The sequence below is a fragment of the Octopus sinensis genome, linkage group LG25, assembly GCF_006345805.1.
Source record: "Octopus sinensis linkage group LG25, ASM634580v1, whole genome shotgun sequence".
Lineage (NCBI taxonomy): Eukaryota > Metazoa > Mollusca > Cephalopoda > Octopoda > Octopodidae > Octopus > Octopus sinensis.
The window spans coordinates 14,647,767-14,669,890 of NC_043021.1; the positions used below are offsets into that span (position 1 = coordinate 14,647,767).

At 40.0% G+C, this 22,124-nt stretch overlaps 1 protein-coding gene across 4 annotated transcripts in view; it reads right to left on the reverse strand.

The window, feature by feature from the left end:
* Positions 1 to 2,307: 2,307 nt before the first annotated feature.
* The window catches only part of LOC115224428 (flocculation protein FLO11-like), a 280,680-nt gene continuing 260,863 nt past the window's right edge, over positions 2,308 to 22,124 (reverse strand). For 2 of the 4 annotated variants that reach the window (XM_036513306.1, XM_036513308.1), the window contains exons 4-7: positions 19,833 to 19,883; positions 10,059 to 10,461; positions 6,596 to 6,634; positions 2,308 to 5,451 (exon numbers count right to left, since the gene is read on the reverse strand). In XM_036513306.1, coding sequence (XP_036369199.1) covers positions 2,880 to 5,451; positions 6,596 to 6,634; positions 10,059 to 10,461; positions 19,833 to 19,883 — 3,065 coding nt within the window. In that variant the 3' untranslated portion in view covers positions 2,308 to 2,879. The remainder of the gene's footprint in view (positions 5,452 to 6,595; positions 6,635 to 10,058; positions 10,462 to 19,832; positions 19,884 to 22,124) is intronic. The other 2 variants (XM_036513307.1, XM_029795327.2) reach the window with 2 other exon arrangements.

Below are 22,124 nucleotides of genomic sequence, written 5' to 3' on the forward strand. Positions count from 1 at the left end.
ACTAAAAAATAGAGCCTTAGGTTATCTCTAAAAGTACAGTGTAAGGTCCATCTAAAATAACAGTGTTAAGTGTGACTAAAGTAGTCTTAGATACCACTAAAAATACAAGGAATGTGTTGGAATTTATTTTATATGTCTGCTTGGTCAGGATAGTCCAGAGGCTAAACAACATCGGCAACTCATGATCATAATTATTTCTATAATCAACTGAAGTGCTAATAATGCCTGGATGGGATAAATAAATCACATCTTCATAACTGGGATATTTGATAAGGGGAATCTTTCCTGAAATATTATAGAGGCATTAAACAACCTATGTAGGGTAATACAGTATCTTCTTTTTGTTTTAATTTATTGGCATCATATTTTGTCTAACCTTTCACCCAGATTGCTTAAATGTTTCATTTAATATATATATATATATATCAAGATAAAACTGATTTTTCTTGTTGTGGCAGATAATTCAGCAGAAAATATTGGTTTTGAGTTGCATAGTTGGAGGTTGATATATAATAGGGAAAAGAGGAAGAAAACTGTAATTACTATGATATAGTTGTAGTTGCTGATTGTTTAACCTTCCCAGGTCTGCTCTGATAGAGCATCAGATCTGTGATCAAAGAGCATTCCAGTAATGACCATCCTATCTATTTTGCCCCTATTAAAAAAACCCAAAAAAACCCCACTATGGCTAGAACTACATTATCAAATGTGTCATTCCTCTTTATTTATTTCTTAGGATAGTAAGGTGTGAATTGAGGGATATTTGGCTGCTATTTTCAGCAGGACACGCAATCACATACAAGCTTCCCTCTTTAGCTCCCAGGTATTTATAATGAAGAGGTGGTGTAAACACAAGCAAACAAGACAAGAAACCAACCCATTAAAACTTAATTAGTTTCTGATTTACTTGGTTGACTTCAATGTTAACCAGAACAAGATAGTAAGTGTATTGGTGGTAGTGGAGGTGGTGATGATGGTACGCTGGTAATTGTGGTAATAAGAACACTAACAAAGAGACTGAAGTAAACAAGCAACATCAAGAATATTACTAGAATTGGCATAACTTTTTTTAGTTGTATCTCAGGAGGGTCATTATGCCAATAGCAACACATACACTGGTTCTATTTCAGTTCACTTATCATCTTTCGTTGACCAATTAGATAATCAGTTGCTTGATTAATTGTCATGGGTTAAATAGTTAACCAAATGACAAATAAAAGTGAAGAAGTGAAACACAACCAGTGTGTGTGTGTGTGTGTTTATAATTGGCATAATATAAATTTTCTTATTCTGTATCAGTGGAAGTACGACTGAGAATTTGTGAATATGAGTGACGGAGACTGGAAATGCCTGCACTTATAAATATATTGTGAAGGCACACGGCTTAGTGGTTAGGGCGTTGCACTCACAATTGCGAGATTGTGGGTTGGATTCCCAGGCCGGGCGTTACATTGTGTTCATGAGCAAAGCACTTCAGCCAATATTATAGCTGTTAGACTACTCACATGAGCTGGTTTGTTTTCAGTGGTGAAAGTTTGTGTAGGACCAATTATACCTTTCAGAAATGCCGACAGTAGAAAGTTGATTAATGAATAATAGAGCTCAGATTTTTTTCTACTAATGTTCTTGTTTTTCTGGGTTAGTTGCCTTTGCCATGGCAAAGTGTCCTACCCATTGGGATAGTGGCTAAGTGTGCATCTGGGTACCAAACTATTTGTTAAAGCCTAAGTAAAATGGTAAAATCGAAAGAAATCCAACTGAGTTTGGCATCAGAGTGGCCATTGTGTTGAAATGAAAGTGAAAGTAGAAAGAAGAAGGGAAGGAGGGACTAACAGATGAGGCAGGGGTGGAAAAGAGGAAAAAGAGAAGGAAGAAATAAGGGGAGACGGGAGAGAGGTGGAAGGAGAGATAGAGAAGGGTTGGAGTGGAAAAAAGAGAGAGAGGGGAGTAGAGAGAAGGTGATAGGAGGGGGTGGAGATTGAGAGTAATGAAGTGGGCACTGATGAAATATGAAAAAAAAAAATTCTACTAATTGTAGGTATTTCTTAATACATAAAAAGGGCCAATTATTTTGAGACAGAGAGAGAGAAGACATTGGTTGATTATAGCGACTGAAGTGAAAGACTTGTTTCAGTAAAATGGTTTCTCACACTGGCTCAGCCCAAAACTCATGGCGATGAAGATGACATTGCCACTACCACCACCACTGCTGCACTGTTTGAAAAAGAGAGGTGTGGGGGGAGGGAGTGAAGGCATAGTTGATTAGATAGACTGCAGTATTTGGCCAGTACTCATTTTATTGGCGCCCCCCCCCCCTTCCACTTTGACACCGCTCACTCAGTAGGATTTGAACCCAGAATATAAAGAGACATAACTAAATTCTGCAGGGATTTTATTTGTTCTCACCAAGCATGATTATTATTTTTATTATTATTATTATTATTTATTCATCTATTTACTTTTTATTTATTTGTAAGATAATGTTTTAATTTTTTTTTTAATTTTCAGAGGGGAGAGGAGGGTATGTTCTTGTGGCAATAAAAAAAAAAGAGAGCAAAATAATTATCATCATTACCATCACCACCACCACCAGCACCACAACCATCACCACCAATTCTTAACTTTCAGTTTTGAAAAAAAAAAAATAAATTCTGAAGTGTAAGAAAAAATATATAAAAACAAACAAAACAACAACAACAAAAATGGTCTGGCACTTAACAGAAACATCAGACATGGCAAGGAATTAAAATAATGGCATTAACAACGAAAAAAAAAAATCGAAAAATGATATTTAATAATAATAATAATAATAATCCTAATAATTTATGTTTTCAATGATGCTATCACTCCAGAATATTCTCCAATGACCTGTAATAAAATCAATATAATTCATCATCATCGTCATCATAATTATCTTCACTAGCATTACTTTTTGTGTATGTCCTGTTGTCATGGTAACTATCTTCAAAGGAAGAGTCAGAAACCACCTTGATAAAGTTTGTCCTGTCTTTGCTCCTCGTTTCCCTTTGGCGAGCATTCAGGAAACGCTGGCGGCCAGTGGTCAAAGGCTTGGTGAGCTTCGGCACCTGAGTGTCTGCTCGCGTCCCCCCCGCATTGTTTGTGCTCGCATCTGATGTCGAGACGTAGCTGTCGTCACTACAAGAGGTTCGTCGAGACGTGCTTCCCAGGTTTTCTTGCGACCCTCGCTTCGTTACCTCCGAGTAATCAAGGTAACTGGAACCCGAAGCATTCTCATCGGAATAGTTCAGCTCGGAATACATAGCACTGACACCATTCCGAGATGCAGAAACTTTGCTAGATAAATCTTTAGTTGATGCGGCTGGAATACGAGAAGTGTGTGCACTCGGAATTCGAGATTTTGGAATTCTTGTTTCGATAGATTCCTGAGAAGTTGGAACTCTGCTAAGTTCTTGAAGTGCTGCTGATATTTTCTCGACAGAATCGTTGTCGGAGTTTCTTTGGATCGATGAACGTCTCGAGTTGGTTCGTGAAGAACGTGAACTATAGGGTTGGTTAGCATTACTGTCCAGTGAAGAGGCATCAGTACAGTTTCCCTGGGACTCATTATCGACGCTATCAAACAGATCCATTGCAGCATTGGTGCTGTCGGTCGCTTTCACCATATCCTGCAACTCCTTCTGGCGATAAACTTCAAAAAGTCTTTCCATTTTTTCGTACATTTCTGGATCTTCAGGTGGAGCATCAAGCTCTTCGGGGTCTGAGACTTTCGGCATGATACCATTGACTGGAATCAGAGCTGCTTTGATTGCTTCCAGAGGATAGGGAGTCAGGTCATAATCACAGTTATCTTCAGGTTCTGCAGCTGGAGGAGGTCGTTTAGCTAACGATGCAGCCCGTTGTGAACGACTGTACTTCACATTGCTGCCATGGGCTGCGGTGCTGTTCTTGGTTGCTCCTGGCTTCGACAACTCAGACAGACGTTGACCCAGTGGACGTGTTTTGTTCTGAGCCAAGTCTGCTCCATCTTCCATGCTGCTTGTACTGTCCAGTCTTTGGCGCTGAGAGAATCTATCAACACTCTGAGATCGGGGTTTCAAACTTGAACTAGCTGCCATGTGTTTGGCTCGCCCCACTTTGGGAGACTGGGAAATTTTCCGATCAGGCCGTGACATGTCTCCAACGGCATCTTTGGAGGCATCCTTTTTGCTTGATTTTGCAACCCCTGAACTCATTTTGGGGACGCCCTGAGCTTTAGCTAAGGACACAGTGTGACCTCCTGAGTTTGTTCTCGAAACAGTAATTACTTGGGGGCTTTCTTTACTGTTGTAGCGTACAGCCGAAGCAGAACGCTTGCTGCGGTGCCATCTGTCAACATAACTAGGCAACAATAGCTTGTTCTTTGTCTCATCCATTGTCAGATCTCGTCTCGTATTCAGACTCTGAGTAGATGACGACCGAGAAGAGAGGCCACTCTGAGACTGAAGACTACCACGACGACCTGGTGTTGGGGTGAGTGCTTCGTTATCTTCATCAGCGGAAGACTGAGTATCGTCAGTTGAGTACTGCTTTGCCGCTCGTCGATGTGTGAATTCCTGAATACCTGGAGTCGAAGCTCTCCTAGGGACATTCACTGACAGTTTGTGTCCACTGTCTAAATCTCTTGGTCCAGGGGTAGTGGACCTAGGAATTGCAATTTTAGATTTTGATGAAGACTTCTTAGTAGTTCCCAAGGAAAGGTCCTCCATCGATTGACGTAGACTCTTGTTATTACGACTATATTTTCTCTCTTGCTTTGGTGTATCAAACACAGAACTTTTATCACTTGGAGTGACAGGACAAGAAAACTGGGAATTGGTAGAGCTGGGGCTTGTACTTTGAGATGTACAAGGTCTACTTGAGTCTTGTGAAGGAGATTTCATGGGGATTTTGGAATCTCCGTTTATATGCAATGAAGCTGGAGTGTTCGGCTTTGGAAGGAGACTACTGGATTTGCCTTTGGTGACATCTCTGTGTTGATTTAGGTTAGAGATCGAACTGGAATTACTTTCAGAGGGTTTCATACAAATTTTGGACTCAGGAGACGGAGAACGCGTCCGGCTACTCGGAATTCTAAGGCTCTGCGTATTCTGATGAAGATTGGAAAATTTCTGGTCTGTAGGTTGAGTTTTAGAAACATCCTTGTTATTATGTCCTGGATACTGAAGCCGGGAAACTTTGGAAGGACTGCTTTTGGTACTGGAACAGTTACTTCCGGTTGTCGATGCTGCCTGCGAGAGGTTCGACTCTACAGAACTGCTGATGTTGCTACCGTCTTTCGGCGCCGGCACAATTTGGTTGTTGAGCAGATTTTTGAACTGCTCCAAGGTCATGGTACTAATTTGATTCATATCTAGTTTTCCGGAACGTTCTTTAGGGTCCACATCACTCAATTTTTCAGAAGATGCACTTAATGATGAAGAGGCAGACGATCTGGAAATAGAAGGAAAAAAAAAAGAATGAGACTCAATCAACAGCGATGATTTAATTATATTAATAAAAGATTTGAAATTTTTAAAAGTTTAAGGCATAGCTGTGTGGTTAAGAAGCTTGGTTTTTCAGTCACGTGGTTTTAAGTTAAGTCCCATTGTGCAGCACCTAGGGTAAGCATCTTCTACCATAGCCCTGAACTAACCAAAGCCTTGTGAACAAATTTGATAGATAGAAACTGTGCAGAGGCTGGTTGCATATATATATATATATGTATATTTTGGGTTGGTGCGAAATTATTACGGCTTTTTTTCAAATTTTATTCAACAAAAACAATAACAATATTTAACAAAAACATCTTCAAATGGCGGTCTGACCCATCTGCCAAGCAAATGGGAAGCAGTAATTGAAGTAGATGGGGAATATGCTCCGGAATAATCATTTAAAGATGTTTTTGTTACATGTTGTTATTGTTTTTGTTGAATAAAAGCCACAATAATTATTCACCAAATCTATGTGTATATACAGGTGATCTGGAACTAAATTCTGTTTTTAAATGTCTCGCTTCGAGAATTGCATTCGGTACGATTTGTTTATTTTTGGTAGTTATGACTTTAAAAGTCCCTCCTAGCGTGTGACATTTATGTGTAATAATGCCCTCTATATAATATAAATATATATATATATATATCTTTTTTACATTTTATCTTATATTAAACTTTTTAATACTTTTTCATAGTTATATATATATTTAAAAAAAATTATATATATATATAAATTCATAAATATAAATTAATAATTTTAAGTTTTTAACTTTAAATTTAAATATTTTAAATTTTATATATTTTGTATATTATATTAATTATTTTTATTTCTGTGTTTTGGTTTATGTTTTTCACTGTTTGATTTGCCTAATAGTGGTTTTATCTCTAATTTAATTTATATCTATATCTATCTATCTATATATATATATATATATGTGTGTGGTGTGTGTGTGTGTGTTCCCTCTGTTACTTGACAACCGGTGTTGGCTTGTTTATGTTCCTGAAACTTAGTGATTAGGCAAAAAGAAAAAAAAAACTAACAGGATAAGTACTAGGATTGAAATAGCAAACAAAAACAAGTGCTGGGATCGATTTGACCAAACCTGTTAAAGCAGTGCCCCAGCATGGCCGCAGTCCAAAGACTGAAACAAGTAAAAGAAGACAGTCAGAGGCAGACAGTCAAAGACCATGATCTTTGCAGTCAGCTCACAAAACAATTCATAGTGTATATGTGTGTACATACACAGACATATACATATATACATGCAGGCATGGTTGTGGAGTAAGAAGCTTGCTTCCCGGCCACATGGTCCTGGGTTCAGTCCCACAGCATGGTACCTTGGGCAAGTATTTTCTACTATAGCCTGAGGTGACCAAAGCCTTGTAAGTGGATTTGGAAGACGGAAACTGAAAGCTCATCATATATATATAAATATATATATATATATATATATATATGAGGATCAGAATCGAAATCGATCAATGGAAATTGCAGATGTGTTACCAGTGCCGGTGGCATGTAAGAGAACTTTCCGTTTCGCGACCGTTGCCAGCACCGCCCTGTTTCGTGTCCGTTGCCAGCCTCGCCTGGCCCTCGTGCCGGTGGCACATAAAAGCACCATCCGTTCGTGGCCGTTTGCCAGCTCTGTCTGGCACCAGTGCGGGTGGCACGTAAAAAGCACCCACTACACTCACGGAGTGGTTGGCGTTAGGAAGGGCATCCAGCCGTAGAAACACTGCCAGATTTGACTGGGCCTGATGAAGCCTTCTGGCTTCACAGACCCCAGTAGAACCGTCCAACCCATGCTAGCATGGAAAACGGACGCTAAATGATGATGATGATGATATATATGATTCGATATTTATATATGTATATATATATATATATATATATATATAAAACTTTTGACCAACAAACAAATTGATTACCACCATTAATTCTGTTATTACCTGATTACCTGTATCCTATGTACATAGTATGCTAGCATAGTCATGCCCAGGGTTAGCATAGGTAAGTTAAACATGTAGTAATAATGGATATTCTTATCTCTTAGATGGTTACTCTAACCGCTAACTCTACTTACCTCTCTCTCTCACTGTATGTATATATATATATCACGTCATCACCATCACGTGACCGACCAGTCCATCAGATGTAGTTACACATCGCTGGTCACAATGCGTTCGCATTGTTTTAGCCTTCGAATTACGCCACCCCGCTGGCTAAGCGAGCAGGCCAACAGAAGAAAGAGTGGGAGAAAGAGTGGTGAAAGAGTACAGCAGGGATCACCACCCCCTGCCGGAGCCTCATGGAGCTTTTAGGTGTTTTCGCTCAATAAACACTCAACGCCCGGTCTGGGAATCGAAACCGCGATCCTACGACCGTGAGTCCGCTGCCCTACCCACTAGGCCATTGCGCCTCCATATATATATATATATATATATATATATATATATATATATATATGTATGTATTATGTATGTATGTATGTATGTATGATGTATGTATGTATGTATGTATGTATGTATGTATGTATGTATGTATGTATGTATGTATGTATGTATGTATGTATGTATGTATGTATGTATGTATGTATGATGTATGTATGTATGTATGTAGGTGTATGTATGTATGTATGTATGTAGTAGTTGTATGTAGTATGTATGTATGTATGTATGTATGTATGTAGTATGTATGTTGTATGTAGTATGTATGTTGTATGTATGTATGTATGTATGTATGTGATGTATGTATGTAGATGTATGTATGTATGTATGATGTATGTATGTTGATGTATGTATGTAGGTAGTATGTATGTATGTATGTATGTATGTATGTGTATGTATGTATGTATGTATGTAGTATGTATGTATGTATTATGTATGTATGTATGTATGTATGTATGTATGTATGTATGTATGTATGATGTATGTATGTATGTATGTATGTATGATTGTAGTATGTATGTAGTATGATGTATGTATGTATGATGTATGTAGTATGTATGTATGTATGTATGTATGTATGTATGTATGTATGTATGTATGTAATGTATGTATGTATGTATGTATGTATGTGTGGTGGTGTGTGTGTGTCAGGCATGGCTGTGTGGTCAGGAAGCTTACTTTCAACCACACGGTTTCAGGTTCAGTCCCACTGCGTGGTACCTTGGGAAAGTGTCTTCTGTTATAACCTGAGGCTGACTGAAGCCTTGTGATTGAATTTGGTAGGTGGAAACTCCCTTTGTGTGTGTGTACATATTGTAAAAGTGTTTATGCTTCCAATAACAGATAAGAGGGTAATATCTATGCGTGTGTGTCTGTTTGTCCCTCATCACCACTTGACAACTAGAGCTGATGTCTTTTATGTCCCTGTAACTTAGCAGTTTGGCAAAAAAAAGAAACTGATAGAATAAGTACGAGGCTCGAAAAAAAAAAAAAAAAAACGTCCTGGGACTGATTCCTTTGACAAAACATTCTTCAAGGTGGTGCCCCAGCATGGCCGTTCATTGCAACTTTTGAATCAGTGCAGTGAAACATGGACACTGGCAAAGAAATGATCAAACGGGCTGAATGGATGCCAGAAAAAAGCCCTAAATATGAAACGACTCAACATATGATGAATGAATGAATGCCTTTATGGGGACCAGCTGAAAGTGAATGAGAAGATCAGGCAAAGACAGCTGTGTTTATCTGGTCACTGCGTGAACCACCCTGAACTGGAAGCATCGAATTAAGTCTTGTGGAACCCACTTCATGATGTAAGAAAAGGAGAACTTGATTGCAGACACTGACCAGGATCTTGAGGCAGTGGTGATGTACCCCGAGAAGTGTGGCAGGTAGATTTTGTTGCAGCAGCCCGATCAGGCAAAGATGGCTTTGAATATCTGGTCACTGCGTGTGCTACCCTACAACCGGAAGCACCCAAATTAGTCCCGTGGAACCCACTTCATGGTGGAGTAAGAAGATTGCAGAGACTGGCCTGTAATGTATCCAGGACCTCGAGGCAGAGATGATGGACATGGGTGGACTTTGTTGCCGCAGCCTTTGTTGGAACCGAACTATAATAATATGACTGGAACAAGTAAAAGATTATCATCATCGTTTAATGCCTGCCTTCTATGCTGGCCAGATAGAAGACTACCCCCAGGCTACTGTGTCTGTTTTGGCATGGTTTTTACAGTTGGATTCCCTTCTTAACACCAACCACCCCGTAGAGTGGACTGAATGCTATTTACATGGTACCAGCACAGGTGTGGTCAGTTTTGGCATGGTTTTTACAGCTGGATGCCCTTCCAAATGCCAACCACTTCAGTGTGGACTGGATGCCTTTTATGTGGCACCAGCACAGGTGTGGTCAGTTTTGGCATGGTTTTCACAGCTGGATGCCCTTCCCAATGCCAACCACTTCAGTGTGGACTGGATGCCTTTTATGTGGCACCAGCTCAGGTGTGGTCAGTTTTGGCATGGTTTTTACAGCTGGATGCCCTTCCAAATGCCAACCACTTCAGTGTGGACTGGATGCTTTTTACATAAAAGATAAAAGATAAAATAATATGTACTCACTTGAGACTAGATGAAGATGCCGGTGACATAGTTCTCTTGGTTGGAGAGAACTGCAGCCTCTGGTAAGAGGATGGCGGAGCCATTTTAGAACTAGCTGAATACGGATGGTGCTTTGCAGGAGAGGTAGACAGGTTCCGTGACAAATTGCTGATATTTTCGGCGCTCGAGTGGAAATTACCAGTTTTTTTGTTGAGTCTTTCAGCTACTGGAGACTGAGAGCGAGGGGGTGTGGTTGAAACATAATTTCCTTGTTTGTTACCAGAACCGCCACCGGTCATCAGGACTTTTTTAGGACTTCTCTGGCCAAGGTGTTCTGCTAAGATTTGACCACCAGGGGCACTAGCTCTCCGTTCAGTTTGTCGTTTGACCACGGGTGATTGTGAAGCAGGGTTTACTCGGTGACCTATAGAGACAGGAGAAAAAAAAAAAAAGAAGACATTTGATAAATATATTTTGATTAAATATAAAGAATTGTGGTTCTATGATCAACAGATTTCTAGATTCTTTGGATATTTGTTTATGACCAAAAACTCTCTCACAGCCATCTTTCAGTTTACCTGTCTGTCCCTTCATTCATTAATCAACCGATCACTCTCTCTCTCTCTTTCTATTTTTCTGCATATCTCTCTATCTGTTTGTCTCTGCCTCTCTTCCTGTATTTCTCTAGCTGTTTCACTCCCTCTCTATCCCTGTCTCTCTGTATATTTCTCTCTATCTTGCTATCCATAACTCTGAGTATCTCTCTCTCTCTCTCTATATCTCTCTATAGTATATATATATATATATATATATATATATATATATATATATATCTTTTTCTCTTTTTACTTGTTTCAGTCATTTTGACTGCGGCCATGCTGGAGCACTGCCTTTAATCGAGCAACTCGACCCCGGGACTTATTCTTTGTAAGCCCAGTATATATTCTATCGATCTCTTTTGCCGAACCACTAAGTGACGGGGACATAAACACACCAGCATCAGTTGTCAAGCAATGCTAGGGGGACAAACACAGACACACAAACATACATGCACATACATATAAAATACCTGTACATCATCTCCAAACCTTCCAACATATATATATATATATATATATATATATATATGTATGACAGGCTTTTAGTTTCCATCTACCAAATCCACTAACAAGGCTTTGGTCAGCCCGAAGCTATAGTAGAAGACACTTGCCTAAGGTGTCATGCCATGGGACTGAACCCAGAACCATGTGGTTGGGAAGCAAGTTACTTACCACACAGCCACATATATCAGTAGTTCTGATTCTGTCTCCACAGCAACCCTTCTTCCAGTCTGGCGATCAATCTGTCTATCTATTTGTCTCCCTAACAATCTCTCTCTCTCTCCGTAGTCCATATAATCATGTATGTTTGTGATGTTGGTATCACGGTAGTCTGTAGTGTTGTTGTTGTTGTTGTTGTTGGTGCTGCTGGTGGTTGTACTGATGGTGCAGGGGGTACTATTGATAGTATTGTAGTCAATCTTGTTAGTGGTTAATATAACAGGTGTGTGTGTGGGTGGGTGGGGAAGAAATAGTGATAGAAACAGTAAATGTAATAATGATGATGACAATGAAGATGGTGGATTGATTTTATCTGCTTCACTGCCACCACCACCGCTGCCGCCGAGACCACGATGATGATCCCACTGCCACGACAACGACGTACACCACCACCATCACCGAAATTGCTCCACTTCTCCTCACCACCACACCCACTGTACAACCACTACTATTAATTATACAATCAATCCTCTTCCAACCTCCACTCCTGCCATGGCCACCTACCCCCACCAAACTACTTAGACATTACACCACAGACAAAATCGGTTAATATTAGAGATTTCAGTGAATTAAACTGACATCAAAAGTGTGTGTGTGTGTGTGTATTTACATACATAGTAATGGAGGAAAAGTAGGAGATCAAATGCATGAAGATTATACCACCACCATACACACCCACACATGCATAAATATATACCCATACACACATATATATATACACACACATATATACTCATACACACACACATACATGTGTGTGTATATATACATATACATATACACATATATATACATATACACATATACATACATATACACATATACATACATATACACATATACATACATATACACACATACATACATATACACACACATATATATATATATATATATGAGAGAGAGAGAGAGTTGAAAGAGAAGAAAGAAGTCTGACAATGTTGTAATCCTCTTATGTATTATGATAAGAGCACTGTTCGCATTTTGTAAAGGGGGGGGGAGAATCAGACACAATTGGTTATTGATTAGAGAGAGGGGAAGGGGGTGATGGAGGAAGTGGGTGGGTGATTTCAACGGAAAAGTAATGGAGATGATGATGATGATAGTGATAATGGTGATGATAGTAAGGATAGAAATTTTTACAACGATGATGATGATGATAGTAAGAATGTTGAATTGATGATATTGAGGTGGATTGTGATAAATAAGGATGATGATGATGGTGAAGAGGATGATGATAGGTTTATGGTGTGTGTGTGTGTGAATGGGAGAGAGAGAGAGAAATGTATTTGCGTTTGTATCTACTGGAAATGCGTATGTAATTAACTATGTGAGAGGACGTGGTTTACTTTGTGTGCGTGTATGCGTGTGCACATTTGTGTGTATGTGTTCAGGTGCAGGTTTATGTGTGTATGAATGTGTATGTGGGTGTGTGTGTATTTGTGAATGTGTGTGTGTGTGTGTGTGTGTGTGTATATGTGTGTGTTTGAGTGTATGTGTAGTCTTGTGGGTGTGTGTGCATGTGCGCGCTTGTGAGTGTGTGTGCATGTTTGTGAATATGTATGCCTGTGCACATGCAGATGTGATCATGTATATGTGTGTGTGTGTGTATGTGCGTGTGTGTGGTATGTATTGTGACTTCTGTCTTTGACTGCAAATATGTCTGATGTTAACATTCCTTGGGAATGCTGCAACCAAAGTCAGTCAGTTTCTCAATTCAAAGAACCCTGATTACGTGGCCATCAACAAAGAGGGTTGCCAACCGACAATTTGTTCCAATGATGGTACATGATTCAAGGGGATCATTAAATTCAAGTACCTCGAACCCTATGTTGCTGACATTAAGAAAGGCTTCCTGACAAACAAGGAACAAGCATGGAGTACCTGTAATAGGCCTTGAAGCATCTGACTATCAAGTATATTAAACCTTTAAAGGGTAAAGACCCCTTTTGGTCATGAATGACCATAGGATTGTACCAAGAAAGTTCTCCGAGGAGGCACAAATCTGGGCAAGGTTGTTTATGGAAGACCAGCAGTCGCCCATGCATACCAGCCTCCCTTCTCCATGTCATTGATGTTATCCAAGGGAAAGGCAAAGGGGCCAACACAGCTTGGGCACCAGTGATGTTGCAACTCATTTCTACATCTGAGTAAACTGGAGCAACGTGAAATAAAGGGTCTTGCTCAAGAACACAACACACTGCCCGGTCTGGGAATCGAACTCACTATCTCATGATTGTGTACTTTGTCAAATGCTCTGAGACTCCATTGGTTATGATGATGAGTGTTCCAGAAATCAACGGAACAGCCTGCTTGTAAAGTTAACATGCAAGTGGCTGAGTGCTCCACAGACACACATACTCTTAATGTGGTTCTCAGGGAGATTCAGCATGACACAGAATGTGACGAAGGACTCTTTTGAATCACTGATGCAACTCGCTTTTGCCAGCTGAGTGGACTGGGGCAACGTGAAATAAAGTATCCTGCTCAAGGACACAATATGACACCAGAATTCGAACTCACAACCCCATGATTGTGAGCTGAATACACTAATCTTGATGTAATAGGCCTTCTGTCAAATGTAATTCTTATTTATTTACATTGTTATGAACCAATTGTGCATTATCTCATAGCTTTGAGATTTCAATGATATAATTACTAATTTTTAGAATGACATTGTGGGGTAGGTGTAAGAGGCCAGATCTGAGCAATTTGATCATAAGACAGAAAGAATATTTGGGCTGGATGTGGCAAAAGGATTAAAGACAAGTTGGTCTTCAGGACAGGTGAAATAGAGAACATTCTTATGGGGGAAAAACCTAGACTACGCAGAAGAAGCTTCAACATTATAGGCGTAGGAGTGGCTGTGTGGTAAGTAGCTTGCTTATGAACCACATGGTTCTGGGTTCAGTCCCACTGCGTGGCATCTTGGGCAAGTGTCCTCTAGTATAGCCTCAGGCCGACCAAAGCCTTGTGAGTGGATTTGGTAGACGGAAACTGAAAGAAGCCCATCGTATATATGTATATACATATATATGTATGTGTGTATATCTATGTTTGCATGTCTGTGTTTCTCACCCCAACATTGCTTGACAACAGATGCTGGTGTGTTTACATCCCTGTAACTTAGTGGTTCAGCAAAAGAGACCGATAGAATTAAGTATTAGGCTTACAAAGAATAATTCCTGGGGTCGATTTGCTCGATTATAGGCGAGCTGGCAGAAACATTAGCACGCTGGGCGAAATGTTTAGCAGTATTTCGTCTGCCGTTACGTTCTGAGTTTAAATTCCGCCGAGGTCGACTTTGCCTTTCATCCTTTCGGGGTCAATTAAATAAGTACTAGTAAATCACTGGGGTCGATATAATCGACTTAATCCGTTTGTCTGTCCTTGTTTGTCCTCTCTGTGTTTAGCCCCTTGTGGGCAATAAAGAAATATATAGGCAGTGTTCCAGCATGGCCGCAGTCAAATGACTGAGAGTATTATATGAAGAACCTGATGTTATATGTCAGGCTTCTCAGGAGGACTCAAAACATGTCATGGTGGTGAGTATAAGATTAAAGAGAAGATTTATAGATACATTCCTCCCCGCATCTCTACTATTCTTGCTCAATGCAGTGTACGCTTTGCTGGCCACCACTATTGAGCTGAACCCCAGGTGGTATCCTGGAGACATCTCCAACCAGATGGACTGATGACAGAAGTTGTTTTCAATCATCACCATATACATGCATACATACATGTGTGTGTGTGTATGTTCAAAAGGCATCACGATCAGAACATGACAACCTTTGACCTCTACAGGCTTTTTTGAACTCAGAAAGGGCTCAAATAATACCACAAATATTAACCTGCCACGCAAACAATGCATGCGTGTGTGTGTGTGTGTGTGTGTGCACATACATAGACACAACAGAACAAAGGAGGAAATTTATTAATATTCAAAACTTGTGGGGACATGTCCAAATTGAAAACAAAGGGACTCCCCTCTCCTTTCACACCACTGTTAAGAAAGACATTTAAGAAAGAATATTTAAGGTATTCACCGAGAGTTTTAAGGACAAACTGTGAAGAAATAAGTACTGTAAGGGCAGGGGTGGGTGGCCCAACAGTACTTGGTGGCACCAACAATCTCTTTGTTGTTGTTTTTAGCTGTAGATCTGCCCAGACAAAGCAAGTTTGGTGCAATTAATGAGGGTTAGCATTGGTAAGTATTGGTGATACTGGTGGTCGTAGTGGTGGTGGTCATGGAAGAAGGTACAGTTAGTGCCGATGGTAATAGTGGCTGCAGCAGTGATAGTCGTTTAGCCCCAAGCAGGTCAGTGCTAAGATCCAGTAAACACGATCATCATATGATGATCTTTTACTCGTTTCAGTCATTGGACTGTGCACCACCTTAATGGGTTTCAGTCAAATGAATAGACTGTAGTACTTATTTTCTAAAGTTTGGTGCTTATTCTGTGGGTCTCTTTTGCCAAACTGCCAAGTTATGAGGATGTAAACACACCAACACTGGGTGTCAAGTGGTGGTGGAAGACAAACACAGGCACAAAGATACAAAACACACACACACACGACGGGCTTCCTTCAGTTTCCATCTACCAAATCCACTCACAAGGCTTTGGTGGGCCCAAGGCTATAGTAAAAGACGCTTGGTTAAGATGCCATGCAGTGGGACTGAACTTGGAACCATGTGGTTGGGAAGTGACCTTCTTACCACACAGCCATGCCGGTGCCTGATATATTTATATACTCTTTTACTTGTTTCAGTCATTTGACTGTGGCCATGCTGGAACACCACCTTTAGTCGAGCAAATCAACCCCAGGACTTATTCTTTGTAAGCCTAGTACTTATTCCATCAGTCTCTTTTTCCAAACTGCTAAGTTATGGGGATGTAAAAACACACCAGCATCTGTTGTCAGGTGATGTTGGGGGAACAAACAGACACACAAACATATATACTCATACATACATACATATATATATATATATATATATATATATATATATATATTATATAGATATATATATATATATATATATATATATTATATTATATACACACACATACATATATATGATGGGCTTCTTTCAGTTTCTGTCTACCAAATCCACTCACACAAGGCTTTGATTGATCCTGAGGCTATAATAGAAGACACTTGCCCAAGGTGCCACGGAGTGGGACTGAACCTGGAACTATGTGGTTGGGAAGCATGCTTCTTACCACACAGCCACAGTGGTTAGTTTAAACGGGACCTTCTTAGACAATTGTTAACTTCAATGGTTCCCTATTTCTCTGGTAGTCAGTTACACCAATTCCAGTAGCTGACTGGAACCTTATTTTGTTCGACTCAGAAGGACGAAGGACGACGACTGAACTGAATGGGATTTGAACTCTGAATGTTCGGTTTAGCGTGGTGGTGGTGGTGAATAAATGAACAAATGATGATGGTGATGATGATGAAAACAAGAATGATGATGATGGCAATGATGATGATGGTAATGATGAGGATGGTAATGATGAGGATGATGATGTAGATGCATTAATGTGTATATTTCTGAAAATAAATGCAAACAGGTTTGTTTTGTCTTAAGCTATTTCTAGTCATTAGTTGTTCTGAAGGGACAGTGGGAGTGAGGGTGGTGGTGGTGGGGTGTTGTTAGTGAGTTGTGGTGGTGGTGGTGGTGGTGATGATGCTGGTGCTAGTGGACATGGTAGCAGCAATGATTGTAATGGTTATGATGATGATGATGATATATGATGGTGGTGGTGGTGGTGATTAGTGATGTTGATGATAATGATTATGATGATGATGATGGTGGTGGTGATAAAGATGTTTTGCCCTGTAATGAAGAGCAAAGATGTTAGAAGGTTAGAAGTGGATATAGTAGTAAAGTGGTACTCCTGATGATGATGCTGCTGTTGTTGTTGCTGCTGCTGCTGCTGCAGTGGACAGTTATAAAAAGAACAACAGGAATGACAGATAAACAAACACACAAATACACAAATACCCAAGGACCAAAATAATACGATTGATGGGTTTAGAGTTGGTTGCTGTTGGAAACACCTTTCCGTAAGGAGAAGTAGATCTATGTCTGTTTTTAGAATAAACTTTGCTTGGTTCAATCACAATGAGTTGCTAATTAGGGAGTGTTATGATTAATTAACTAAACTGGCTAAAGAGAAATTGCTATACACACACACACACACACACACACACACATACATGCCCTTGTTATATATACTCTCTGCTATGGCCCAGCAACCTGGTATGGTGACAGCAAGGTCCTTGGGTTGTAGGTTTTTTTTTACCTCAAAGTGTTCTTATCTTTGGCAGGTTGCTGTACCGAGCATACATGACCTTCCCTCCCCACCAGACATTCCAAGCTAATTAACCCATGCATAAATACACACACACACACACACAAAATGATAGTCTGACTTTGGTGATTTCCGGAATTTATGATGATTTTCCCAAAATTTATCAACAAACATGTTAAACAAAAAACAAATGTTAACAAAAAATACAAGTGATGCATGCACATACACATTAGACAGTATACATAAACATACACATATATTACATATATATATATACACACATATGTACTATATATTATATATTACATATATAAATACACAATGAGAACAATGTCATGGTTTTGTGAATTAGTAGGTATTAGGAAAAACCTCGAAAGTGATGCACATACACGCACACACACATGACTATGCATGCACACTCACACAAATATACACATGGATGTCTGTTCATACATACACACGTACATACATGCACATGTATATACACATACATGCAGTGGTGGACTGGGTCTAAAATTATTGGTTGCCAAGAGACTAAAGGGGCCCACCCGCAACTACAAGGGGGGGCCAACCTCACCTACAAGGGGACCCACCAGCAACTACAAGGGGGCCCACCTGCACCTACAAGGGGTCTACCCGCAACTACAAGGGGGGGCTACCTGCAACTACAAGGGGTCTACCCGCAACTACAAGGGGACCCAACCTCAACTACAAGGGGACCCACCTGCACCTACAAGGGGTCTACCCGCAACTACAAGGGGGGGCTACCTGCAACTACAAGGGGTCTACCCGCAATTACAAGGGGACCCACCCGCAACTACAAGGGGGCCCACCTGCACCTACAAGGGGACCCACCTGCAACTACAAGGGGGCCCACCCACAACTACAAGGGGGCCCACCTGCACCTACAAGGGGTCCTACCCGCAACTACAAGGGGGGGGGGCCCACCCACAACTACAAGGGGACCCACCTGCACCTACAAGGGGCCCACCTGCAACTACAAGGGGACCCACCTGCAACTACAAGGGGGCACACCTGCACCTACAAGGGGTCCACCTGCAACTACAAGGGGGCCCAACCTCACCTACAAGGGGGCCCACCCACAACTACAATGCTATCATTTAATTTTCTTTTTTTTTTTGTTGCTAAAAGTATTCTTTTCAACTCTCTACAAACACAGCCAGGCTGAAATAATTAAAGCATTCTTCCAGGAGTGAATAAAAAATTCCCAAATTCGAGGGGACGAGACCCTTAGATACTAACATGGGCCCCCAAACATGGGTTCTAATGCACAGGGGCCCACTTGCCATCAGACAACCTGGCAACTTGGCCAGTGTGCCAAGTGTGCATACACAGACATGTGTATGCACAAATGCATGTCTATTCATACACACATGCATAATGGCACATATAAATTGGCACCCTGTCAATTACAATGACAAGGGCTCCAGTTGAACTGATCAACAGAACAGCCTGCTCGTGAAATTAACATGCAAGTGGCTGAGTACTCCACAGACACATACCCTTAATGTAGTTTCCAGGGAGGTTCAGCATGACACAGAATATTTTGTTGTTGTTGTTAAGCAGCAAGACGGGTAAGGGTGATTAGGTGATGGTCTAGGGCTTTAGGGTGGGAGACCCCAGACCTTGGAAAAAAAACAAACTTTGGTCGTCTTGTAGTCAAGGGCTCTTTGTTGATGCCCGACATCACTGGGAGGTGGCCCTTGATGTCGCTGGAAATGGAGATCTCCAGGTCCAAATTCTTGGATGGCTGACACAGAATATGACAAGGCCGGCCCTTTGTATTACGGGTACTACTCTTTTTGCCGGACGAGTGGACTAGAGCAATATGAAGTAAAGCATCTTGCTGAAGGACTCAACACTCAAGGACACATATACATACACACAAATACACATCGGCATATGACAAGGCCGGTCCTTTGTATTACGGGTACTGTGGACTGGAGCAATATGAAGTAAAGAGTCTTGCTGAAGGACTCAACACTCAAGGACACATATACATACACACAAATACACATCGGCATGCAGATTAAGTCTGACAGCAACAAATAATAAAAAACAAAAACAAACAACACACACACACAGACACGCACAAAGAAATAAACCGAACAACATGCAAACAAGGTTCTAACCCTGATGATGGACTGTGGTACGATTATTGATGACTTTCATCTGAGGTGTGGCTATAATGAATGAAATAATAAATAGAAAAAAAAAAAAAATTTAAGATGAAATAAATGAAAAACAAAAAGACAAAAATATAAAACGAAACAAAATAATATAATATGAAGTGAAATAATGAAGTTCAGAAAAAAAAAACAAAAAATACAATATTGTGTTGAAACAATTGTGATTGATAATAAAAATTCTTGTATAGGCGTCGGAGTGGCTGTGTGGTAAGTAGCTTGCTTACAAACTATATGGTTCCGGGTTCAGTCCCACTGCGTGGCACCTTGGTCGAGTCTCTTCTACTATAGCCTTGGGCCGACCAAAGCCTTGTGAGTAGATTTGGTAGATGGAAACTGAAAGAAGCCCATCATATGTGTGTGTGTGTATATATATATATATCTATATTTATGTTTGTGTGTCTGTGTTTGTCCCTCCAACATTGCTTGACAACTGATGCTGGTGTATTATGATCCCGTAACTTAGCGGTTTGGCAAAAGAGACCGATAAAATAAGTTCTAGGCTTACAAAGAATAAGTCCTGGGGTTGATGTGCTCGACTAAAGGCGGTGCTCCAGCATGGCCACAGTCAAATGACTGAAACAAGTAAAAGAGCATTCCAGCTTCCGCCTTTCATTTACCATATATATATATATACACATATACACAACATTAAAACTCATGAGAGATAATAATGTTAGTGGTTGCAAGCTAAAAACAGTATAGGAAAAATTAATAGTTATATAGAAGAGTTATATATAACAAGGGCACTGAGAAGCACCAGCTTTGCTAGAAATAAGAGTCAAGATACTACAAAGTCACAAGACTTAACACTACATTTTCCAACCATACCTGTGATGTTAAGTCTCATCACTGAGGATGGAGGAGGCTGTGACAAGGGTCCTGGACACCTTCACTTTGGTGGTGGTGGGGGGGGTCTTCCATGGAGCCTTGATGAAGCAGTTGGAGTGTTGCAGTAAATGCAGTGAAGTCAGAGGATCCTATTTTGAAGGAGATTAGAATTTTATACTTTGAAAATAAGAACTATTTCTCCTGAAAATGTCTGAAGCTTCTGGAATGCACCTTGCATTTCCATATATAGGTGTAAACATATACTATGTGTGTGTGTGTGTGTGTGTATAAATGAATAACGAAGATGTACAGGTGTCAATTCATTACAACCGTTTCAAGTAACTTCTTTAATTGGTTAATGAAAACATTACATCACTTGGAAGAAAAGGCCACATAAACTTCAAATGTAAAGGATATAACTATTTCCTTGACGTGTTCACATGAAAAATGGAACAGAAAATATTCTTTTGTCGCAGATACAACAAAAGAAACTATGTAAATATTTTGAGTTCCATTATTGATGTGAATATGTTTTAAGAGAAAAAAATGGTTATATCCTTTATGTTTGCAGTCTAAGCGATCATCTGATGAGAACCTTTTCTTTCAAATGATTTAATGTTTTACATTAATCAATTAAAGGAGTCGCTTGAAATGGCCATAATGAATTGACACCTTTATGTCTTCGTTACCAATTTATATTTCATTCACCTAACTTGGAATCTGCACTTTGGAAATACTACAGAAAGTAACTTTATAAAAAGAATGTCTGAATTACCAAGAGCAGATATCTTCACTTAGATGGGTTGCGTTGTCTGCACACATGGCACGAATATCAGCTACAAACACCCCTGTACAGAGTCTTGATATTCAGTATTCAATATTGTTTGGGTGTGTGGATTACAACCAACTTAGCAAGGTGCCTCAATTTAAGTACCTAATTAAACGGAATTAAGATCATTTATTGAATAAATTTACTTTTTTGCATATCAAGATATTTTTATGTAATTTTGGTAAATATCTGTTAGATGAGATGTCAATGTTATTTTCATTTTTGCATTATTTAGAAAATAGTATATAACTTTTACTTGTTTCAGTCATTAGACTGTGGCCATGTTAGAGCACAGCCTTTAGTCGAGCAAATTTGGAAGCCTAGTACTTATTCTATCGGTCTCTTTTGCCGAACCGCTAAGTTACAGGGATGTAAACACACCACCATCGGTTGTCAAGCAATATTGCGGGGACAAACATACATATATACGCCGGGCTTCTTTATATATATATATATATATATATATATATATATATACGGTGGGCTTCTTGTAGTTTCCGTCTACCAAATCCACTCACAGGGTTTTGGTTGGCCCAAGGCTACAGCAGAAGACACTTGTCCAAAAGGTGGCATGCAGT